The sequence below is a fragment of the Phoca vitulina genome, unplaced genomic scaffold (genome assembly GCF_004348235.1).
Source record: "Phoca vitulina isolate PV1807 unplaced genomic scaffold, GSC_HSeal_1.0 scaffold1, whole genome shotgun sequence".
Taxonomy (NCBI): Eukaryota; Metazoa; Chordata; class Mammalia; order Carnivora; family Phocidae; genus Phoca; species Phoca vitulina.
In genome coordinates, this window is record NW_022589704.1 from 21,685,106 (window position 1) to 21,710,709 (window position 25,604).

A 25,604-nucleotide genomic window follows, 5' to 3' on the forward strand; every position below is an offset into this window, starting at 1 on the left:
CTCTAAGATTTAGTCTTAAAGAGGTAGCTCAGTTGCCTTCTTAGCTCATTAAGTTACTCAGCTGCCTCTGAAGTTTCTAAAAGACACAGACAATGCTAGACAATCTGCACTCAAGGTGGTTCATTAATTGCTTTCATTGCCCAGAGCTCGAAGAGAAGAAATCATTTTCACATGAATATTTTCACCTCATGGCATCTCTAATAGACATTTATTAGGATATCAGGTCTTCAAGGATGATATTTATTATTAAGAAGGATTGCATGGCTGCTATCTTATTTTATCTTTGTACTGAATAGTCCTTATAAGAAGTGGCAACATCTAAAGAGTCAGAAAGCATCACTAGTTCTTAACTAATCAAGCAAGCTGCTAAGGGTTTTTCTGAGAAGAGGGATTTATGACTTATTAAACCTCTGTTTCATAAAACTGTGTGGCGAACGTTTTCCCCTTGGATCTGCAGGATACAGAATAGTGTATTCGCCATCGGTAGAAGGTAGTAGCACAGAACTCAACCTTCCTGAAACTGCCAACTCAGTCACCCTCAGTGACTTGCAACCTGGCGTTCAGTATAACATCACCATCTACGCGGTGGAAGAAAACCAAGAAAGTACTCCTGTTTTCATCCAACAAGAAACCACTGGCGTCCCGCATTCAGGTAACTTAAAGCCACCTCCTGTGGTATCATATCTCTTAGGGTTTACCAAGGTAACACATTTAACCTCACCTTTGTGGGAGGAATAAAACCGCCCTTGGATTGCGCTCATTTCCTTAGCCTGCTGGGGAGGACCAGAAGTGTAAGATGAAAGAATTATTATTTCTGTGGGAGGGTTGTTTTGTCTCTGTCAATGGTTCCTATATGCAAGTAATCTTATAGATTAGTTTATCCCTCAACTTAAGAAATTTGGCTGAAATGTCCACACTATAAACTAACTTATCAAGGCTGGCTATTGGCCTTCCTGATTACAAACTGACACATAAAGCCTTCATATTTTTCCCGAGAAACTTCAGTGTTCAGTCATCTGTTACTTTTAAGTTTTACAAAATGGTTCAGTAAAATGCAAACCACATTTTTTCTGTTGTCACAATTAGGATTTTTTTTTAATTTTATTTTTTGTGTGTTTATTTTAAACTCCTTGATAGGACAATACATTGGAAACTCATCTGCTTAGCTACACATTTTAGGTAAAATAAAATAAAACGCTTCAAATGTCATATGTAAGCAGGATAACTGAACCAGAGAAAATATAAGCAAAAACACATATTCTCTGGTGAAGAGACAAAACCTAGCATTGCTTTGGAATGAGAGGCACCATGAATTTTCTATACACATCTGGGAAATTGGCTTAAAAAAAAATACTCTTCAGCAGGAATTGTGAATGACCGGTTGGCTCTTGTCTATTAGATGAAGTTCCTCCTCCCCGGGACCTGCAGTTTGTGGAAGTGACAGATGTGAAGGTCACCATCATGTGGACACCCCCTGAGAGTGCAGTGACCGGCTACCGTGTGGACGTGATCCCCGTCAACCTGCCCGGGGAACACGGGCAGAGGCTGCCCATCAGCAGGAACGCCTTTGTGGAAGTCACTGGCCTGTCCCCCGGGGTCACCTATCACTTCAAAGTCTTCGCTGTGAACCAAGGGCGGGAGAGCAAGCCTCTGACGGCAGAGCAAACGACCAGTATGTCTTGCTTCTGACTATCTCCACCCCAGATTCTCCACCCTGACTTCCAATCTGTGGTGAATGCACAGCAAACCGTTAACTCCTAGGGGTACAGTTAGAGATGGGGAACTACCCAGTGGAGAAGAGAATGCGTGGTGGACATAAAACCCGTTAACACTTCGAAACAAAATGGAGACCAGCTCCATGGATGCTAAACGGTGACCCATTTCCCAAATACACGTATCCATGTAATGGCCCCGAGAGAGGGGAACTTAAGAGAACCTGATTTTCTTTGCTGACAGAGACATGGATTGTAAATTTGAGGATATTTTCTGTAACTAAAAATATCTAGATCAAACTGCAAATGTACGCTCTTAACCCTTTTATAGAATTATTTATAAATAGTAATTGCTAAAACAGTTATTGCATATGAAGTCCCAGGGTCTCTGCTCAGTTCATTGTCCTTATAGTTAATACTCTTTTTGACCTAATGAAAAAGGTCTTCTTATCCACTTTGGATTCATGAAGCAATTGAAGCTCATACAAAATTCTGCTGTTTGTGAAGTCCAAGAGCTAGGAAACAATGGAGCTGGATCCACATAGAATTTTGCCTTGTGACTCCATGTCCCGTTCTTTCAGTTATTATATTTGACTACCTCTTAAGCACTTCCTTCATCTGAAAAGTGTTTTAATTTACTGCAGGGAGGGCGCCTGGGTGGCTCAGTTGGTTAAGCGACTGCCTTCGGCTCAGGTCATGATCCTGGAGTCCCGGGATCGAGTCCCACATCAGGCTCCCTGCTCGGCAGGGAGTCTGCTTCTCCCTCTGACCCTCCTCCCTCTCATGCTCTCTGTCTCTCATTCTCTCTCTCAAATAAATAAATAAAATCTTTAAAAAAAAAAAAAAATTTACTGCAGGGAAAGTGCTAGCTATCACCCTCCAGAAAACTCACAGTTTGTGTGATTCTTTCTGATAGTGCACCCTCACCAGCATCCTACCATGATTCTGACAGATATGCTATAATTATTGTCTAATACGGATTATGCAAAAATTACTTTTATTCCTCTAGCAAAGGACTATTCATTCAATACATGCAGACAATTTTCTTTACGTTCCCTGTAGAGGTTTCATCTTGCCCTCGTTTTATTGGCCTTGTCTCTCATGTCTTAACCAGTTTGGTTCAGAGCACATTGTGGTATTCACAAGTGGTTTTTTTGGTTATTGTTTCTGTTTTGATAATGCTATCTCAATAATGTTAGTATAATTTCAGAGGGTGATGGGAAAGTCATGCTGGAAAATTCCACTTTCCTCAGGATCAAAGTCAAGCAAAAAAAAAAAAAAGTCAGCAATTTCTCACGATTGACACCATTTTGCAAAGTTCCGTGTAGCACTCCATCTCATAATAGCTCCACATTTCCAAGGTTTTGAGTTTTACTTAGTTTCCACCTTAAGAAAGGTTTAGAAAATTCAGTCAAGCTTTTGAGTTTCCGTATGATCATTCCTGAGGGTCAAATATTTCTTGATGTGTTTCATCTTTTTTTCTAGGATTGGATGCTCCCACTAACCTCCAGTTTACCAACGAAACTGACTCAACTGTCTTAGTGATCTGGACGCCAACTCGGGCCCGGATAGCCGGGTACCGACTGACCGTGGGCCCGACCCGGGGAGGCCAGCCCAAGCACTACAACGTGGGGCCCTCGGCCACGCAGTACCCCCTGAGGAATCTGCAGCCTGCGTCTGAATACACTGCATCCCTCGTGGCTGTCAAAGGCAACCAGCAGAGTCCCAAAGCCACAGGAGTCTTCACCACTCGTAAGCTAAAGTTTGAACGTCCCGTCTTAGTGAAGTCGTCGGTTTTTACCTATGTTTACATTCTCTGTGGTCTTAGTGATGTCGTCGGTTTTTACCTATGTTTACGTTCTCCGTGCTTCATCCAATTTTTAAAAAGTTAACTTAAAAACCCTTAGTACAAGGTTTAAATAAAAGGGAAGATTTAAAGCGGTGCTACTCAAAGTGTGGTCATGGACCAGCCCCTTGATCCATGTGTTTGTTATTGGATCCTAAGGAGCTTGTGCCAGAGTAGAAATCAGGAAGCACGCTATTCAGTTCAGTTGATCGTTTTCTGAAGCAAGATTTTCTTGATGAAGGTTAAATTACAAATGTTACCAGGCTTCTTATTTCCTCTGGGACCACTTTGAGTAATGCGGTTTAAAGCACCCAGTTATTTGAAAGTCGAATGCTATTGTATTAAATGAGTTTACCAAACACCAGTTAAGGCAAGAAACAAAACCAGCACGGATGTCTACATCCTGCTACTTTTGGTGTTGAATGATAGCAGTAAGTGTAGAATGAAAACATTTACGAACTGAATGGAAACCAACAGAACAAGAAGTTAAGGAAAGGATTTTTTTATGAGACTGTAGCAGATTAAAGTATTTCTGCAGAACGGAATACTTTTTTTTTTTTTCTTTTCATCTTTCTTAAACGACTCTTAAAGTTCCAGTGAAGGAAGAAGACTGACAATTTTTGGTCATGTCTGTCTTTTTTTGCTCGACACTTTATGGAAAGTGGCCTTAAATCTCCTACATATCTACATCACAATAAAGACCTGTATTCATAAACTGAGTTCTATTAAAAACATTCTCATTTACATTACAAAGAATTATGAGACCCCTAATTTCTAGCTGAACACCAGTTGTTATTTTTAACTCAACATTTTGAATTATAGAAGCACCCAACACTTTTCAACATATATCACGACTATGAACTAGTTTGCATTTTTCCAGAAGCGTTTTAAAAATATAGATGTTAAGGAGCCTTCAAAAAGTGAGTGTAAGTTTAGCTGTAAATAACTATGGAATTTACTTCCCAAAGAAAATTCTCCACAAACTTTTCCTGGTAAGAATTCATAATTTACCAAAAATGTATTTCCACTTAAATTTGGTGTAGGGTTTTTGGCTAGTGAAGTCTTTTTCTTAAGTAACTGCTAAGTATAAGCAAGTAAAATCTGCTTTTCATTTGTAAGTTAACTTCTAAATTTTGCTATTTTATGTTACATGTTACCAAGATACTCTAGAATCTATTAATATGAAATCAGTGTCTTTGTATTTCTTACAGATGCCCTTCATGAATTAGAATAGAGATTTCAGTAGATTTAACCTTTTACTGACCACATATAATTCTACAAATTATCATTTTTACTTTTTCACTCCTTAACATGAGACTTTTTTTTGTAGTTTCTTTTGATGGACAAAAGAAACCAAAAGAGAAAAAGCATTTTTAATGATACTAACAATAATTAAGTATTGTTAAGTAAGAAACAATAATTAAGTACGGTGAGTCAACATAGAGTATTTCAAATACTTTTGCAGACTTTGGTATATTGGCCATATTATGTTGATGTTCTGCACAGTGTATTACGTTGACACTCTGCACAGTATATTTCTATAAAATATAATTCTATTTGAGTTAAAGTACTGGTTGTCAAAACTAATTTTACTGGATAAAGGTTAACATACTGCCTTGCACACAGCCTACCTTCAAAAACTGTTCACTGAATAGATGATTGAGGGAAGAATGAGAATGAAAACAGTTCAACCAAGCAAAGCTTCAGTTTAAATAAACCTACTTAAGTAGGCAGTTCCACAACTTCATTTGAACTTGAAGTACTCTCTGAGGCTGTAAACATCAGTACGGCTTGCATATTTTTGCAGTTGCTGTAAGTTTCTGTAGCTTTTTACTGTCTTACCATGCTTAATTCTGGGAATAACTTCTCTGAATTTTATAACTTGTGCTAAATTCTTAAAAGCAAATGTGAGGGTGGAGTGGTGGGGGGGGTGCTGTTTCTGGGGAAAATACAGCTTACTTCTTTATAAATAGGGCAAATTTTATTTCTTTAACAGCCAGGCTGTTCTTCACCTAACAAGACCTGCCAGAACCCATAATTCATACTTACAGTCACATCCTTTGTTTGACATCATTTTGTGGGTTTGTGGTTTGGAGATTTTCCTGTAATGGTCTTCCCAGGCAGAGAGCATCATCTTCAACTTGGGAAGATGCTAGCTGGCTGGCTCAAGCAATAGAAAACACCCAGTCCTAAAGCCCAAGACAGTGGAAGAGAATGTAATTTGTGAAAAAGTTGTGGCTTTCACAGATGTTCTGTGCAAGAAGCTACTTGCTCTCCGAATTGTTTTCTTGTGGCCATTAACATGGTCCCACGGGGCAAGCCACTGCATGTTGGCAAAGTCAGCAGCAGCCAAGTGGTGTATGATTTCAGAGACTCTGGGAAGGCATCATTGGTCACCTGTCCTGGTTCCCCCGAAGACACCCTCGAAATCATAATTTAGTTAGGAAACGGCTCACTAAACCGTAGAACTTCAGGTCAGCTGATAGAGTAGTCATTAAAGAGTAGCCCACACACATATTTTATTTTTTTTCCACACAGTATTTTCAGAACAATTTTTTAAAATCACACATTCAAGTGCAGCCTGGAAACAAGTGGAAGAATTACAGTGGTGCCCAAATCCCCACATGGTCGAAGGGAAAACAAGTGCCTGGAGCTGAGGAGTAAGCAGGGTCTTCAGACTTTTAATCTCCATTGTGTACCTCTGGAGGATAACTGGTCTCCCTGGCCATTCATAATTTCACATAAATGCATTTAATAGGGTTTTTTTCCCCAGTGGACACAGAATTTGGTTGGGACATAAAAAGGAAGGAAAGGAAGGAATTATGAAGGCACCAAACATGTGACCCAGCCTGGCAACACACTCGAAACCCTTGAATTTGACCCACCCTGTTCAGATGTCTTGGCTTCTGAGACCTCATCAGCAGCCAGTTATTGAAATGCTTATTCCTCTTATTACAAGATTTAGTTGTTCAGTCCCTTATATTTTGGAGATTCTAAATCTGTAATAAGATTTGTAGACTGTTGAAAACGTCTGTCTTAAATGTGTGTACACATGCTCTTTTTTCTTCTTTTCTTGTTTTTTTTTTAAAGTAATATTTTTACTGAGAGAATAACAGCGAGGTCAGGATGATAGGAGCTGCAAAATTAACTTGTTATAATTCTTTTTTTTTAAAGATTTTATTTATTTATTTGACAGAGAGAGACAGCGAGAGAGGGAACACAAGCATGGGGAGTGGGAGAGGGAGAAGCAAGCTTCCCGCTGAGCAGGGAGCCCCATGCGGAGCTCAATCCCAGGACCCTGGGATGATGACCTGAGCCGAAGGCAGACACTTAACGACTGAGCCACCCAGGCGCCCCACTTGTTATAATTCTTAATGCCAGTGGCAGAGTACTAAAATTTTGTAATATGTTTATCCTAAATGGATAATCACATATTTAAGGAATCTTTAGGATTTATAAGTACGTCCATGGTGGCAGATTTTGTTTAACTTTCATATGGTCTTTCTCATTGCAACCAAAAACAATTGACCATCGTTATGGAATAATTCAGCATAGAGCTATTTTCAGATCACATCTATAATTTAACAATTGTTCTCAAATTAATGACTTAAAAAGCAGAATGATAATCAATTTGTGGTGACCAGTTTTACATTTCAAATGGGATTTTATACTGACTGTAGAGGGAAATTTATTGTCATAAAACTCAAATCCCAAACTTGATGGAAAGACACAAATCAAAGAATCCAAGGACTTGAACTTGTCTTCTGAGGTCATTTAGGCCCTTGTTACGGAAGTATGATTGATGGGCTAGTAGCATCGGCATCACGGAAATGCAAACTTCTAGCCCCACTTTGGTCCTACAGAATCAGAACCTGCATTTTAGCCAGGTGTCAGATAATTTGTGTGGCACATGAAAGATTGGGAAGCACTGACCTACTCCAAATTCCCACCCAGTGAAGGCTATGACATTCAGGATCCACTAGCTGGGTAAACCGAGGTTCTCCGTAAAAATACTTGTTCCGTACGTTCTGTGCCATCATCTGTGACTCCAAGGTTTGAACGCATGCATTGATTCTGTTTCACAGTGCAGCCTCTCAGCTCCATTCCCCCTTACAACACGGAGGTCACTGAGACCACCATTGTGATCACATGGACACCTGCTCCAAGGATTGGTTTTAAGGTAAGTTGCAAATGTTCCTCATCTCTTGTGGTATAGCCCCGAGGTGCCCTCATGTTTCTGGATGTGGTAGAAACGGGGTGTTTGGGAGTCAGGGAGACCTGGGTTTGGTTAGCTGCCTCCCTCTGTGCCTCTCTGACCCCATCGTCCAGGTATAACATGACCGTCCCCTCACTGAATTGCTGGAAGGATGGACTGAGGCTGTGGAAGTGCTTTGCAAAGGATAAAACATTAGTATGGAACTGTTGCTGTGATCTGATTTTCTCTATCCTTTCCCCCAGGGAACTGCATTTTAAAATATATAGGGAAATGCCTTTTGTTGTGTTGTTGTAAACGGGTGTCAACAAGTTCACGAAAACCAATTTAGGGAGACTAATTAAGCTCAGAGTCACTTAAAAATCACATTTCCATCCAATCAGTTTCATCTCCACTTGTTCAAAGCCCCTTGGGTGAATTTCTTAATAGAAGTTAAGATTAAGGTCTTCCCTGTAGATATCTGGATTCATGTTCTTTAAAGTAATGACATTAGGGAAGTGATGAATACAAATGAATATGTTTAAAAGAATTCCTTTCCTTGGCATTTAGAGTGTGGGGAGAGAAATATTTATTATAATTGGAAATCAAGACTAAATCCCCATGATTGCTTGTTTAAAAAAATACACCAAAGGTCACTTCTTTTTTGAAATATGCAAATGGCCATATTGACGATTATGCTACTTAAATATAAAGAAGCCCTTTTTGAAGATTGCCGTTTTAAATTTCTCTTAATCGTGTCATTCTAACTTTCAGAAGCCTTATAAGCTACAAAGGACGTCTCTAGAGTTGAACACTGTTTGATGAGACAATATTACCTAGGTTTTGAAATAAAATATTAAAAATCTGAAAATTATGGGCACATTCATTTTAATTCTTCTTTTGTAATATATTGTCCTGCAGTTTAAGCTATGAACATACTTCTTCAAAAAGAATGTTTCTGAAGTACAAAATGTTAAAGGGGCTGCTACCTTTAAGTTGAATGTTCATAACTCATTAAAGAGAGTGCTGGAGGATTTCTTCCAGGAACAGAGAAAATAGAAATGAACTGCCATGTGGCCCAAAGCCCCTGTGTATGTCTGGTTTATATCTGGAGATTATTGATCAAGCAAAACAGCATGTAATGACACTTTTCCAGAACCTTCCATGACAAGCCAATGTAATGCAGTTCTGGAAGACACCTCTCCCACCTTGGCCCCCCAGTCCAAGGAACTTCCCGCTAAAGTGTCTAGTAGAGCTAAAGGCAGACCCCAACTCATCCCCTAATAAAAGTACAGTATGCAGTGTGCACAGGAGTTCACATTATACACAGCATAACCACAACCTCTCTGCAGTGATCCAGCTCTGGAAACACTTGTCCTTGGTGTTTATTTTGCTTTCCTTCTTCTAGCTGGGTGTACGACCAAGCCAGGGAGGGGAAGCACCGCGAGAAGTGACTTCAGAGTCAGGAAGCATCGTTGTGTCTGGCCTGACTCCAGGCGTGGAATACGTGTACACCATCTCAGTCCTGAGGGATGGGCAAGAGAGAGATACTCCGATTGTAAAGAAAGTGGTGACACGTAAGAGGAGTTCTTTGCCTCTTTTAGTTTTTAAAACTGGTCCGATTTTTAAACATAGGTGCTATTAGTATCACTTTTTGCTTCTGATAACGGCACAAGGGGAAGATCCCATCCCTACTTATCTTACTAGCTATTTGCTAAATTTGGAGGAGCAAGTTCAACATGGTCATATATTCTATGTCATCAGAACTTTTCTTTCCACGTCAAAAATATTTATGAACTGGCAAGACAGGAAGAATTTCAATAGTATTGCAAAATCATTCACCGTAAAAAGAAATGCTCTCAGAGAATCCCTGTCCACCATGGTTTTATAGAGTAACTTCTATATTTTTACTGATTCTTGAAAAGAAGGAAGGGAGGGGGAAGGGAGGAAGAGAAAGAAAGAACGAGAGAGAGGGAGGAAAGGAGGGAGGAAAAGAGAGAAAGGAAAAAACTTTCCATAGGTCAAGTGCTTGGTGTAAAGCTTTAACTTTTAATTTAAAACTTTTTTTCTGCATAGCATTGTCTCCACCAACGAACTTGCACCTGGAGGCAAACCCTGACACTGGAGTGCTTACCGTCTCCTGGGAGAGGAGCACTACTCCAGGTAAGCCTGGGATGTATCAGAGGGCAAGCCGTTGGAAATCACTCCCCTGTTCCAAGAGTTTCTTTAAACGGAGGATATTAATACCTGCCTCAAAGGGTCGTTGTGGCACTGAGTGGCAGGAGAGTCCTTAATAAATGTCCAGTCTTCCTCCTTTCCCCTTCGTGGGTCCGTCATGGGAGTCGAGTTTAATGTGCCCTGGGTCACAAAGGCTCTGTGCAGTAACTTCCTCCTTCCTGTTTTCTCTAGACATTACTGGTTATAGAATTACCACCACGCCCCTAACTGGCCAACAGGGAAACTCTTTGGAAGAAGTGGTCCATGCAGATCAGAGCTCTTGCACCTTTGAAAATCTGAGTCCTGGCCTGGAGTACAATGTCAGTGTTTACACTGTCAAAGATGACAAGGAAAGTGTCCCTATCTCTGATACCATCATCCCAGGTAATGGAAAAATAAGCTGTTATCCCGAGAGTGGCAGTTTCGACGAGAGTGGGGATTAAGATTTTAATCCCCAGGTGGTTGAGGGTGTCAAGTACATTTGGGATTTAGTTCTGACCTCCCAACCACACTCTCCAAAACCATGAAGTCAAAGCAACTGTTTGGACAAATGCTTGCTGTTAACACCGCTTTCCTGTCTGCTTCACCAAGGTGCTGTTTGTGGCGATGGGGATGTAATGGAGTGGCCCCCATGGCATTAACTCTGTACTGTCTGCTCACGTGGAAATATTACTAAAACAGTGTCATGTGTCTGTCCTCAGTACTGACAGGCTAAAAGTAATATGGTAAATGCATCCCATCGGCGCATTTGTCCCTGATGTTACAGTCCATATCAAATTTCAACAGCTGTCTATAAAATCGTACCTATCTCCATATGTGAGCATTGACATAGCCCTTGGTTGACACGTTCAATTCTTCATCTTGCAGTTTCAAATCCTTCCTTTATAAGACTGAAAAAAAAAATAAAGAAAGGCCACACCTTTGGGTGTTCTTTCTTATGGATTGAAAGATGACATTGAAAAGACCTATCTAGGGATAGGTTTGTTATCTGTCCAAAATTGGATTGTGACAGAATGAAAGCATTGGACAGATTATGCTCTCCTTTGCACTATTTGGTAGAATGCTTTTACTAATGCTGATTAAATAACTTTGATTATGAATCATACAAAATATTGGCAGTGGTCTTGGACTCAAGTCTGTCTTCCTCCTGAATGTGCTTTTGAACGGCACATTTCACATCATACATTCATAATGCGTTAGCATTATGGCCATAATGTTGTCTTGAGTTTTTTCTATGGGAAAAGAAAGAAAAACTCACCTACCATTTTTTTTTAACCTTCTTCATGCAAGCTCTGTTTTCCTACTAAAAAAGTTTTGGCTTTTTTTTTTTTATTAAAAAAAAGCATTGCTGATACTTAAAGATACTATGTCTAGGTTCTAAGAATGGTTTTGACATCCTAAACAGGCCTATAATTTTTAAGAACCTGAGAGTTTCAAACCCTACTGTTTACTTTTCAAATGCAAGAAAATCCCTAAGAATATTGTAACCTGTTTTATTCTCCCAGGGAAGCAAACTATATTCCTGATGCTTAGGACGTCTTTTTGGAACATTGGGAAAAGATCGCATATTACCATCATTGCTTTAACATTCTGTCAAGTTTGCCACTAGTAACCTGATGTACACTGCTTTATTTTTTCCTCTTTTTTGCCTCTATCTTCCTTTTGCCCCCCCCTTGCTTTGTAACTCAATAGAGGTGCCCCAACTCACTGACCTAAGCTTTGTTGATATAACCGATTCAAGCATCGGCCTGAGGTGGACCCCGCTAAACTCTTCCACCATTATTGGGTACCGCATCACAGTAGTTGCGGCAGGAGAAGGTATCCCTATTTTTGAAGATTTTGTGGACTCCTCAGTAGGATACTACACAGTTACAGGGCTGGAGCCGGGCATTGACTATGACATCAGCGTTATCACTCTCATTAATGGCGGAGAGAGTGCCCCTACTACACTGACACAGCAAACGGGTGAATTTTGAAAACTTCTGTGTTTGAGACATGGATGGTGTTGCATGCTGCCACCAGTCACTCTGGTTAAAGATGGACGTTTCACAGGGAAAGCCAGCAATTTGCCAGCGATTACGAAAGGGAGGGTGGGTTGGGGGCGGGTAAGGGATTGGATGTATATGCTAAACTGATTGGTCAAAGGCATATGCACGTGGTCTTAAATATACTTTCATTTAAACCACAAATGTGCAGAAAGCTAGAGAGATCTGATCTGTTCCATACAAAATGGCAAAGGTTAAATGAATTTGCAGACCTGGAGGTTTTTTTTCAACATATCTTATACATGAATACCGAGTTGGGCAATGAGCACCGGTTAATAAGAAAGGTACTTCCAAAATGTACCGTGATGCTCTTCCTTCTACTCTTTGATAAACCCTACCATGTTCCTTCTTTGTAGTTGACTAAAAACCCAGTCAAATTTAGGGTGGATTGGAAGGGGGTTGTTTTGACATAGGAGAAAAAGAAACTGGAGCACGGTGGATTGCCTTGCCCTGTCTAGGTAAAGAAACTCCTCTTTAACCGGCCTGGGGCTGAGCATGCAACATTACAAAGGTTCTCTGCCCTGCATGGTAAGAAACATGCCGAGAACCAATTTGCATGAACCTTTTCACTTGTAGGTAGAATTCACGGAGTGGGATTGTAGTGATGCCGGGAGCTGTAGTCACCCCGGGTCAGGGGAAATTCAGGACCCTCTTGTCTTTTTGTCTGTGTGCATGTGGTTCTTCGGAAAGTACCGCTGTGTTTCTCTTTGCTGTGTGGCAACTTAAGCCTCTTCAGCCTGGGTTAAAATAACTGTCAGTGGTATTAATAATGTACTTAAAATCCACATAGTTGAAAGTAGATGCAAATTATTTGTTCATATGTACTGATGGCAGAAAGGTGAAAGGGGCCTAACAGTACTGTGTGTAGTGTTTTATTTTTAACAGTAGTTCACTATGATTTAGATTAGATTTAGACTATTTGCATGATGATGACTCATTTCCTTTATGCATGAAATACTGTTTTTTACCTTTCCAGCTATTTTTGTTAGCTTTCATTTTAAAATTACCTTAACCTGGTCTTCCTTCTTATTTGAAACCAGCTGTCCCTTCTCCCACTGACCTGCGATTCACCAATGTTGGTCCGGACACTATGCGTGTCACCTGGGCCCCACCTGCGTCCATTGAATTGACCAACTTCCTGGTGCGCTACTCACCTGTGAAAAATGAGGAAGATGTTGCAGAGTTGTCAATCTCTCCTTCAGACAATGCAGTGGTCTTAACAAGTAAGCAGTCAACTGTATCTGTTCAATAAATCCTAAGCTAGAGCCCCAGGAAAGAATTCCAAGTTCTCAGGTAGGAACAACTAAGATCAAGACTATAAGCTAAACTCCAAATAGGATGTGCAGCTCTGTGCCTTTTGAAGGATGTCATGTTCATTGCTATTTTCATGTATGTATCTTTGAGATCTACTTTTTAAAGATCACACTAGAAAAACACCAGCAGCGAAGTTCGAAGACTTCAAACAAATTCTGCTTCCAGATGAGCACATAAAAATAAACGAATGTCAAGAGAAAATGTCTGACTAAATCTAAATGTTTGGAGAGAGAAACAATGAGCATTGAAAATAGTGTCACCATATCTGTTTTAGTCTCATTTTTTAAAAAAAAGGTGTCAAGCAGGTAATCTCTAGCGTTTGCAAGCATAGAAACAGTGACTTGTTAGGATAGATCGGGACGCTGCTTTGAAGAAAGAGCCAGAAGTGTAACTGGTACTTCAGAAAGAATCTGTTGGCAGGATTTCTCTGAAGGCTGAGGACCTAGAAAAACAGCAACCATTTATGGAAATTGTGTCTTTCTAGATCCTACCTTTTTGAAATAGACATCGTTGATTAAAGAAAATAGGAGGAGGCTGAGACATGGTGCTGTGTTTCCTGTCAATGTCTCTTCTCGTCCTTCTCACTGGAATAGGAAAATAAACACATGAGAACAGCATAGGTTTCCACACAAGCAAAGAAAGAGCTCACATTTAGGTACAGTACCAAAGGATGGTCTGAAAACATTCTCTATGTTGCGAACATATTTTAGAGCAGGAAAGGCAGCTCAACATGACCATAGTCTTGGCTTCTCATTTCATGACTGAGGGTGAGAACGTCCTTATATCTGCATATCGACAGGCTCTCGTTTCTGTTCTGGAGCACTCTGGAATAAGTAGTTACAGCATCACTCAGGACGCAGCCCCTGCTTCAGGACCACTGTCTGCCCCACTGACTGGTCACATGTTCATCATGTGTTCTAACATCTTATTCTAGATCCTGCTCTAGATTGCATAGTCCCATCTCCCCCCAGAGAAGCCGTTATTACCCAGTTTTATAGATGAAGCAACTGAGGTTTGTAGTGGTTAAGTAAATTACCCCTGGGCAAGCAGGGATAAGGAAAGTGGAGTCTGAGCACACAAGCCTTGCAGGGGCCTCTACAAAATGGTGTGGAGGGGAATGGGGTCTACCGAGTAGGAAATCAAAGAATAGAACCCTTACTCTGTACTTTTTTGGGGACCTCAAAATGAGAGAAGAGGATACTCAGGAAAGTGTATGTAAATTTTTCAGTATTTTGTTCTTACTTTAATATGGCAGAACCAATCACTTTCCCATGGACTATGACTCTTTTCCAGTAAAGGTTAATTATTAAGACCACTGGTCTTGGCCTGGGTCAAATCCTTTATGATCTCAGGCAAGTATGTCAAAGAAGACAACTTCTCTGTGCCTCCATTTTCTCATGTGTAAAATGGGGATAGTTGTAAACCAAAGTTTTGGAGGTGATGGATACGTTCATTGTCATGAATGTGGTGATGATTTCACAAGTTCATACATATGCCAAAACCTGTCAAAACTGTACACTTTAAATATTTGCACTTTATCGTATGGCCGCAAGTCTGCTTTAAATAGTAGCAAACTGCTTGCTAGGGTTGTTGGTGACGAGTCAGTGATAATCCACAGTGCCGTGGTCATTATCATCACACGCCCTCAACAGACGTAATATAAAGTGGATGACAGAGATAATACTACGTGGCAGCAACCATCTTATTGCAGATCCGGCTGAATCATACTCTGAGAAGTGCATCTGAGGGTAGGGCTTAGAGACGTTAGAGGGCAAGGTGACCTTTCCTTATCAACTCATTACAGCCTACTTCCAGGTAGCAACATTCACGTCAGTATAAGTAGGTTACGGGACTCAGCTTCTGTGTATGTTGTTTTATCCATTGAAATAGTCCTAGGAGCACTTTGCTTTTTTCATGCTTTTGAGCACAATTTAAAAATAAGTCCCCTTTGCCTCTTCAGATCTGCTGCCTGGCACAGAATATTTGGTCAGTGTCTCCAGTGTGTACGAACAGCACGAGAGCATGCCGCTTAGAGGAAGACAGAAAACAGGTGAGTCATGTTGGCAGTATGCTGATCAAATAGCTTTTACCTACCAATTTTAAATAGCAAAATGGAATGCTGCTTCTAAAAATGTATCTCCATTTTTATGGTGGTAATGGTGCTTATAGCCTTGTCATGACTTTCTGATCACTTGTCTTAAAAATTAAATGACACTTCTGCAAGTATTACCCTGACTTTCAGTCACTAAGATTATACTCTAGGCTTCCAGAGAGGACTCAAAATAGTCCAGAAACATTGTTGTCTATCCTTTTAAAAAATCTCCCAAGAGTAATATAATCCTTATAATTTAGAGATGGTGAACATTTCTTCTCATTAGGCAGCTCTATCTAAGGCTGACCCAACACTGTCATTGTCATGGAAGTCTTTTCCCTCCTTTGCTAAGCCAACAAGTTTCTCTCTTTTTTCTGCTTGATGAAATATCCATTTGCTATGTAAATAAGTTGAACCGAATCCCGTAACATTACATTTCTTCCTTAATATGAGGGCTTCTATTAATTTTTCCCTTTTAAAAAAGTGCAATGTGGTGTATCCATTAATTTATTTATTATAGTCCACTTGGTTCCAAAGAGGAGTTGTGATATCTCAATTTACTTTTACTAAAATAAAAATGTTCTGGAAGGCCCAGAGAGATTAAATGATTTGAATTTGAGATAAACTCTAAATTCTTATTAATTTTTCTGCAGTACACTAAATTTTCAATTCATGAGGATTTACCTGCATTGTAATTTGTCCAGGATGATGGACATTTTTGAGAGCTTTATGTTTGGCATTATTACTACCCTGTTGACCTATCAATTTCCTCTTGAGTGCAGAAAGCTTCTTTGAGAACCAAACACTTAACTTGAGAGTGGGCATATCTTGCCTTATTTTGAGTGACACACTTACAGGATAGAACCATAGAATACTTGAACACTGAAGCATTTGAAAACAATTCACAGAATATCTTAAACACCTGTCTTCAAAAGTGATGCAGAAACCTTTGGTAACGACACGTATAAATCACTCGGATTACTTAGAATAAAGAAAAGAAAGCTTGAGGTGGCCATTGGAACTGGGTCAGTTTATGATTTTGAAATTTACGTGTGGCTTAGAATCAGTGCATCATGGCCTAAGGTTTATGGCAATTTGTTGTGCTAATGAGAAAGGACATTCTTCCCTACGTTCTTCCTCATCTCCTAAACTGGTGATGTCTTTTTTTTCCCCTGCGTGGGAAAAACAGGCCTTGATTCCCCGTCTGGCATTGACTTCTCTGATATCACTACCAACTCTTTCACTGTCCATTGGATTGCTCCTCGAGCCACCATCACTGGCTATCGCATTCGCCATCATCCCGAGCACGCCGGTGGAAGACCTCGGGAAGACCGAGTGCCCCCCTCTCGGAATTCTATCACCCTCACCAATCTCAATCCAGGCACAGAATATGTGGTCAGCATTGTTGCTCTGAATGGCAGAGAAGAAAGTCCTCCCTTGATTGGCCAACAGTCAACAGGTAACTTGTTTTCTGGTCTGCAAAGAAACTCAGAGGACTTTCTGGGCAGCTGGTATCTTCTGGGAAACAGCTTTGTGTTGTCTGAGTCATCATCTTTTAAAAAAATAGATTGTGGTTATGAGGCATGGAGAGAGAATTAAGAGAATATGTAGAGAAAATCTCCTTCTTAGACTCTATTGAAGATAATTTTTTTATCACAGAAAATTTCTTACTGGATATAGATATTGATACATTTCCAATACCCAAAGTTTTATTCGAAATATTAAGAAAATCCCTCTTTCAAAGTTCCCTTAAAAACAGAATTATTTTAATGAAATAGTGTCAGTATTTTTAGGAGATAGATGCTGAGGTACTTAGGGGAGAAGTAACATCATGATACCTGTACCTCGGGCTCAAATGGATTAACAAAAAGAGAAAGACACAGAAAGAGAGACAAGCAAATGTGGCAAATGTTACCAATTAGCAAATGCCCAAGAGAAGGGGATATAGGCGTTCATTATATTATTTTTGTAACTTCTCTGTTGTTTTAATTTTTTTTAAGTAGTCTCCACGCCCGGCTTGGAGCTCAAACTCACGACCCTAAGATCAACACCTGAGCTGAGATCAAGTCGGATGCTTAACCGACTGAGCCACCCCAGGCGCCTCTGTTTTAAAATTTTTCAAAATAAAAAGTTGAAGGGAAAAAAAAGTTTCAATATATTTATAATAATCATTTTATCACAATTTGAATTGCTTCCTTAACCGCTTACCTTGAATTGTTCGTAGTTTTTATTTCTGCTAATTTTGCATAATATTTACATTATTATATGCAGGAATTATAAAGGCAGCTATCTGAAAAATGAGCAGAGTGAATCTGGGCATCGTTTGAAAGTTATAGATATGGAAACTTTCCCTTGTTTTTCTAGTTTCTGATGTTCCAAGGGACCTGGAAGTCATTGCTGCAACCCCCACCAGCGTGTTGATCAGCTGGGATGCTCCTGCCGTCACAGTGAGATATTATAGGATCACCTATGGAGAAACAGGTGTGTTAGTAAGATGCTATTTCACTCTGATCAAGTCAGATTCTGTTGTGGGCAACCTCAAAACCCAAGGGCGGATGAATATTTAAAGAGACTTTGGCAAGTCCATTCAATGGAACCTTGTCTCTTCCAGGAATATGTGAAAAAAATATGTATGCTCTAATTGGTGGCAAAACCAAGATACAAAATTGTTCGTATAATACTAAAGGAGGAACAGTAGAGCTGAGGAAGAAAGAATTACAAATTCACAAATATATGATCAGTGGTGAAATTAAGTGATTTGTATTTTTTTTTTACGTTCCTATATTTTCAGAATTTTATTTAACATGAATGTGTTACATTAATATTTTGAAAAAGGAGCACAATATATGCCATCCTGGGTTGAGGACTTACCTTCTTTCTCCTTCTAATGTTAATCCACAACTCAGTGACATTTTAAAGCTGGAATGTTAAAATAGCATTAATTGCAATTTTCTTCCAGTTTTTACACACTTATTAAGGTTCACTACATGCATAAATAAATATGTTTCTGTGTGGGCCCTATTAATAATACTCTTTTAAAGGGAATAATCAAAGGTGTGACTAATTGCTGTCTCAGTATGTTGATGTCGTGACTCAGCAATCCCCAACTATTTCTCAGCCCCTCACGCTTTGAACTAACCCCTTTTCACACAGGAGGAAGTAGCCCTGTCCAGGAGTTCACTGTGCCTGGGAGCAAGTCCACAGCTACCATCAGTGGCCTTAAACCTGGAGTGGACTACACCATCACCGTGTATGCTGTCACTGGCCGTGGAGACAGCCCGGCAAGCAGCAAGCCGATTTCCATTGATTATCGAACAGGTACTGACTCCTCCTCCGGGGAGACAGAGGAATATTTACTCGGTTAGGTTTGCAATGTTCTCCCAAGGTATTTTCCTCATCGTGGAATTGCTTTTCTTTTTGAATAAGATGAAGCAACACAGACAGCTAACAGAGTTTTGAGCCAGATATTCAAAGAAGCACCACAAAGGGCAGAGATTTAGTCTATTTTGTTAATGCATATATTCCATGTGCCTACAACAGAGACAAGCATAAGGGTGTTCAATAAATATTTGTTAATGAATGAATGAATGAGCTGATAAGGTAAGAAGACAAACACCTACTTGGAACATAGTTTCTTCGTGAATGAAACAGCCATCTTGAAAATCGGTAATGGTACCTAGATGCGTGCCCCACCTCCCAAAGGCAGTCTCTGTGTTTCTGCAAAAGAAACACCTGCGAGTGATTAATAGTGATGAGAGATCTTTCCGTGCCTACCAGGACTGGAACCAAGCCTTGTCCGTTCTTGTCCCCACCGACTGGGGCCTCACTGGTTTCTCCTTGTTTTTATTTGTAGAAATTGACAAACCATCCCAGATGCAAGTGACTGATGTTCAGGACAACAGCATTAGTGTGAGGTGGCTGCCTTCAAGTTCCCCTGTTACTGGTTACAGAGTGACCACAACTCCCAAAAATGGCTCAGGACCATCAAAAACAAAAACTGCAGGTCCAGGTAAGAATAACCAGCATCTCCCATTCATCAGGATAAACAGAAGAGGGCCACACATATGCTTTTTAAAATACATGGCCACCTAGGTCTGAGTACTGTACATTTTCATATCATATGTCAAAGTTTCCCCATTTGTGAATTCAGGGCTTGAGATTGTTACAGACTCCCTCCACAGCAGAATTTTTAGGAGAAGTGCATTCCTCATTTTACATGCATAGTTCTGTTTGTTGGTATGGACATCTTGCATTATTAGATCTCTCTTTGTGGTTTTATTTAGTCATGCACACAAAGGAGAGAGGTGGCCTAACTTTTTAAGATCCTTTTAGCTCTTGTTTTTGTTTTCATATAAAATCCTGGTAAAATTAGGATCCTAAGGCAATATCTTAAAGTCAAACTAATTTTCATTTTTTCCGAGAGCAGCATCATTCATTGTTGGAGACATCATATTAAATTTTAGAGTGGATCCTTTAGTTTGACTTTACTCCAATACGGCAATTTGTATTAGCAATGAACATATCTGTCCAGGAGAAATCATATCTGACTCATCCATGTTTTCATGAGAATTCTACAAATGAAAAATCCAGGCCACCAGGCATTTATTACCAAACTCGGACAGCCACTTAACTGGCCTTACAGTGGATGACACAGATCCTGCATTTGCTTTTTACTCCCTTTGCAGATCAAACAGAAATGACCATTGAAGGTTTGCAGCCCACAGTGGAGTATGTGGTTAGTGTCTATGCTCAGAATCGAGATGGAGAGAGTCAGCCTCTGGTTCAAACTGCAGTAACGAGTACGTAACCAATGCTTCTTTCCCATTTTCAAAGTCAGTTTTGTTCTTAGGCATCTGTATGCCTTCCTCATGTCTTTTGCAATTACACCTAGAGAAAGCCAACTCGGTTAGTTCGTTCTCTTGAGCTGAGCCCTTTACAGACATTTTTCCTTCTTGGTGCTAAGCAATGAACATCCAGGGAAAGAAGTTGTGGAACTATCCTAGTTGCTGTGCTTCGAATTTCTTTTGCTCATATGGCCTCAGCAAAATCTCATTTGCCTATAGCAAATCTACAAAAATATTTTGCCTGGACCTTCTTTTCTACGACTGGATGGTAAAGTTGATTGCAGCATGCTTCATGAAGGTGTTATGTTTGGAGCATTTGGAAAACTCTCTGGAGCACATTTAATGTAAATAATAGAGGGGGGAGAGAAGAGTTAAAGAAAGATTATAATAATCTGAACCTAACGTTGAAAATCAACCTTGCCACTTCCAAGGTATAGAAAATCCAGGTCTGTGAGACTAACATCACACTGCAAAAATGAATCTTGGTAGAATATCGTAAAATTAATATGAATAAATCCTCCCTGTGGGGACATTTTGCAAGGTGCCTATGTGTCTCACATACACCTATGTCTTAATAAGTGATGTAACATTAAATCTTTTCTAAACCAAAAGAAACTTAATCATGTGTCAAGTAATTTTTCCATTTGATAGTGGGTTAATTGGAATTGAATTAATCCGAGAAAATGGTATCTGCAGAACTGCTTTGCATGTTATAAAAATGCTTATTTCACAACTTGCTTTTCACATAACCTCTTACCATTAATTTGCCTAACAGACATTGATCGCCCTAAAGGACTGGCATTCACTGATGTGGATGTCGATTCCATCAAAATTGCTTGGGAAAGCCCACAGGGGCAAGTTTCCAGGTACAGGGTGACCTACTCGAGCCCTGAGGATGGAATCCGTGAGCTATTCCCTGCACCTGATGGTGAAGAAGACACCGCAGAGCTGCAAGGCCTCAGGCCGGGTTCTGAGTACACAGTCAGTGTGGTGGCCTTGCACGATGATATGGAGAGCCAGCCCCTGATTGGAACCCAGTCCACAGGTATATCGTTAACCGCACCACTGGGTGCTCACGGGCACAGCAGCTTTATGCCCTGCTGAATGAGTTCTACTTGAGCGGGCTATTGAGTCCCTATAAAGGGGGAAAAAAAAAAGAATAAAAAAAAGCAGCCTCTCTATTAGGAAAGACCCTCTTTAAAAAAGAATCGTCATAAACTATAAAGTTTAGGTGATATTCAGGTACAGTCTAATACAGGGAGGTTTTAGAGTGGCTTGGCTTATAAATAAGGCCCTAAAGTGAGACATTTGAAGATGATACTAAAATTGTGGATTATTCCCTAAACTCTGACTCCCTGTGGTTATACTCACTGTGCATAAAGGAAAGAAGTTTGGCATCCTAGAACTTACTCTAAAAAAGGAATCCAAACTGGGCCATTTTCTAGCAGCATGATTCTGAGAACACGTAGGTAAGACCTTCCTTCTCTGGTTAGAGATCATGTGCGGGGTGTGTGATTTGCTTAAAGAATTGAGAACCGGACACATAGGAGCTGGTTTAGGGCAAATGCTTTCCACAATACTTTATCCGCTTGTGCTTTGTTTCTGAAGCAGAGTGGAATGCTAAATTTGTGTCCCTGTGACAGCATAAACCCTGGGGGGGACTATCTGTATTATTGCTCTTTGCTTCTCTTTTCTGCTTCTGTTGTGAGCCAGTTTTCTTCTTATGCTGCACCACAGAGAATACTTCAAATTTAGCAGCACTATCTGCTATGGGGTTCAAATAAAGAGGATAAAAACGTAATTCTATCTTTTTGGGGATGGAATCCTCTGTGAAATGGTTTTCCATGCAAAGATCATTTATCTAGGAAAAGGGCTATTGCTCATCTTTCCATACAAATGGAAAATCAATCCTAATGGCCAATAAGCCATTTTGATTTTTTTTTTTTTTTAAGGGAAAGCAGAAAACCAAACCAAACCAAATGAAACCAAACCAAACCAAAACAAACAAAAAATGACTTATAAAACCTAAAATCTCTTAGACTTCTGGCATGGTTACCCAAGTGCCTCCAGTGATTCTGAGAATTGGTAGATATAGAACACATTTTTTCAGCAAACGTTTTCTTTATTTTGTATCCCTTTTTGTACTTGCTCATACTGAATCTTTGCTTGACCAGGGAACCCACCTAACCAAACATCTTGGAATTCACTTTATTTTCCCTCTTCCCCAGTTCCTATAAGATAACTCTAACCAATGACCCTCCTGACAGCCATTCCTGCACCAGCCGACCTGAAGTTCACTCAGGTCACGCCAACAAGCCTGACCGCCCAGTGGACGGCACCCAATGTTCAGCTCACAGGATATCGAGTACGGGTGACCCCCAAGGAGAAGACTGGACCAATGAAAGAAATCAACCTTGCTCCTGATAGCTCATCTGTGGTTGTGTCAGGACTCATGGTAAGAAGTGCCCTTTTTCATTGGAATAAAGTACAGTTGGCCCTTGAACAACATGGTTTTGAACTGTGTGGGTCCACTTCTAGACGCGGATTTTTTTTTTTTTATAGTACAGGATTTATAAATGTATTTTCTCTTTTTTGGATTTTATTAATAACATTTTTGTTTCTCCAGCTTACTTAATTGTAAGAATACAGTATATAATGCAAATAACATACAAAGTATGTGGTAATCAACTACTTATCAATAAGGCTTGTGGTTAATAGTACAACTTTTATTAGTTAAGTTTTGGGGGACTCAAAAGTTATAAGCAGATTTTCAGCTGTGCAGGGGGTCGGCACCATTAACCGTTGTTCAAGGATCAACTGTAGTTATCTCTTTCACAGTTTAAGGTGGTGGAGATAAAATATCATAATAAATCTTACTGTGTTCTTTGCCTCTGCCATCAAATAATTTTATTGTAATTTTGTGTCAAGTAGAATTCTCTATATTGACCTAAGCTCTTCCAGATGATTGTCTGGGATGGACTTTTATAAATAGTGTTGGATTTTTCATAGCTCTCTAAATGTATATTCATTTTGTTTATTTTAAAAAGGCTTTATGTGTGTATGGGGGGGTGGCAATTCATATGTCCATAGGCTGAATGCATAAATCCACTTTGGTTATGCATTTTCTGAGCTCTGTTACCTTGGCAAGGAATATTTTCTAGTTCATACCAACCTACCTGACCCTCCCTTCATTGAAACATTTATAATCCTTTACACGCACATGTGGAAAACTAGCCAGGAATCTAGGAAATTGATGTACTTCTTAACATAAGGCCAATTTCAGGAGAAATGACAGAAAGAGGTTTCAGAGAGAGAATAGAGCATTCTCTCTGCCTCTCCATGATCAGACAAATTCATGATTGGCATCTGTCAGATCATAAAGGAGAAAAACAGGCTAATAGCCATTTCCCCCATTTTGGATCAGCTCAGTGTAAGAATGTAAGTTATAGCTTACTTAGTGTTAACCCCTAAGCACTTTTTTTTTTTAAAGTGGGTATTTTATTTATTTGTACTTAAACCTATAATCCAGTCAGCCAAACTGGTACTATTATCATGATACATTAAAATGCAAAACATCTTTCTACAAATACTAGAATAATGAACAAATTAACAGTTCTAGTAAAACATCACAAGGGACAGAGGAAATCAATGAAGCACAATATAGCTTAACCCTTCACCATTAAAAATTGAGGTTATTAACAAGAAAAGCCTCACAATCTCAGAAAATACAAATTATCCTTCATCACATGTCTTTGTATCTTCACTTCCTATTCTTGAGGTTAGATTCTAGAGCCTAAAGATATCCACATTAGGATTGTATCTGGTTATCTCTAGCCAGAAACACCTTTTATCATGTTGTCCATAGCAGCCAATGCTACTGAAACCTCTTTGACTCCAATCATACCCCCTCAATGGACACAATAAAAATAATGGGAAACAAAAATATCGAGGTAGAGACATATAGGACAAAAGACAAAGCCTAGGAGAAGTAATACAGCCACTGCCCGAATTGAGATCGAATAATATACTTACCGTCACACATCTTCAGGCTGTATGTTCACAGAGTAATTTGGGAACAAATCCATTATTTGCTGGGTACTAAAATACTTAGCAGATTGTTGTATTACACTATGGCTTTCCCCAGAAGTTTCTAAGATGGACTCCAAATCGCTGATGGAATTTTGCTGGAACTGGATCTGGGGCTGCAGGGATTCCTCTCCATAGTTCTGGAGCTGATTGTTCCAGGCTTGGGGGTACCAGGTCTGACTGGTCCAGGCATGGTTGCTCCAAGACTGGCCGTTCTAGGAGTGGTTGCTCCAAGACTAGCTGTTCCAGGTCTGGTTGCTCCAATTCGGGTTATTCCAGGTCTGGTTGCTCCATATTGGAAGGTTTCTGGAAGTGTTCCTCAGGTATCCCTGGTGGTAGGAATAGAAGCCTGGGTATTCTGCGGTTGCTGTGCTGAGTCACACTCTTGTTCTCCTTTGGCCAATGGTTTTTCTGCCACCTGTTACATTTCATTCTCTGGTTCTGGAACCAGGTCTTCACCTGCTTATAGCTAAGGTTCAGAATATTGGAAAATTCTTGCATCTGCTGGAGACTGAGGTATTTCTGTCTCTGAAATCAATCATTGAGGACATAGAGTTGGGTCTGAGAGAACACGGTCCTGATCTTCTGTTTCTTGCCCGGGGCCATAGCTTCCTTCCTCACTGTTCTCTCCTCTCCAGAAGTGGGTGGTAGTTTTACCCTGGGATTGGTGGAGGAGTCGGGGCTGTCCTGAACAAGCAGATCCATGGAGGAAGGAAGAGGAGAGATGGTCTCTGCGTGGGGTGTCTCAGCAGATGACATTTGCAGGAACGCATAATTTTCTTCAGGCCCATAAATCTCAGGCATTGGAGAAGAGTCCCTAGAACTGGGTGCTTCAGGGCCAGGCGGGCATTGGGGCAGAGCTGGATGTGCACTCATGTTGGTGAGTTGAGGGTAGACGGAAAAAAAAAAAAAAGAGTGAGATTGTAAGAAAGGCCCAGGCTTATGGATCTAGGTGGAAGAGCTGAGAGGAGTAGGAAGACCTCCAGATGCTAAGAGTCTGAGAAAGACAGGAGGAAGTGGGTCACCACTGCAACAGTAAGAGCCAACCAGCCCAATGCAGCCAAAAGTCCCTAAGCACATTTTTAAATTCATATAATTTACATGTGTTGTTGGTCATCTGCAGTGTAGGAATGAAATTCATCTAGGAATTTATAGTGCTGTGGGTTTGCTAGTTTATTTTTTCTTTTACAACCGTTGTGTCTTTCTAATGCTGTAGTGAAAACACCTGTGCTTTAGAAGATCACTTTGCTAAAGTT

At 40.1% G+C, this 25,604-nt stretch overlaps 1 protein-coding gene and 1 pseudogene across 12 annotated transcripts in view; one reads left to right on the top strand and one right to left on the bottom strand.

The window, feature by feature from the left end:
* FN1 (fibronectin 1) overlaps window positions 1-25,604 on the top strand; it is a 67,102-nt gene that overhangs the window by 25,824 nt on the left and 15,674 nt on the right. For 3 of the 12 annotated variants that reach the window (XM_032402637.1, XM_032402642.1, XM_032402678.1), the window contains exons 18-34: window positions 458-652; window positions 1,400-1,672; window positions 3,198-3,464; window positions 7,644-7,738; window positions 9,159-9,327; window positions 9,827-9,913; window positions 10,160-10,351; window positions 11,660-11,932; window positions 13,053-13,235; window positions 15,287-15,376; window positions 16,608-16,877; window positions 17,783-17,899; window positions 18,572-18,736; window positions 19,272-19,427; window positions 20,104-20,217; window positions 21,038-21,307; window positions 22,530-22,717. In XM_032402637.1, the coding sequence (XP_032258528.1) occupies window positions 458-652; window positions 1,400-1,672; window positions 3,198-3,464; window positions 7,644-7,738; window positions 9,159-9,327; window positions 9,827-9,913; window positions 10,160-10,351; window positions 11,660-11,932; window positions 13,053-13,235; window positions 15,287-15,376; window positions 16,608-16,877; window positions 17,783-17,899; window positions 18,572-18,736; window positions 19,272-19,427; window positions 20,104-20,217; window positions 21,038-21,307; window positions 22,530-22,717 (3,104 nt within the window). The remainder of the gene's footprint in view (window positions 1-457; window positions 653-1,399; window positions 1,673-3,197; window positions 3,465-7,643; window positions 7,739-9,158; window positions 9,328-9,826; window positions 9,914-10,159; window positions 10,352-11,659; window positions 11,933-13,052; window positions 13,236-15,286; window positions 15,377-16,607; window positions 16,878-17,782; window positions 17,900-18,571; window positions 18,737-19,271; window positions 19,428-20,103; window positions 20,218-21,037; window positions 21,308-22,529; window positions 22,718-25,604) is intronic. The other 9 variants (XM_032402648.1, XM_032402663.1, XM_032402691.1 and 6 more) reach the window with 3 other exon arrangements.
* On the bottom strand, window positions 24,282-25,224 carry LOC116631520 (annotated as a pseudogene).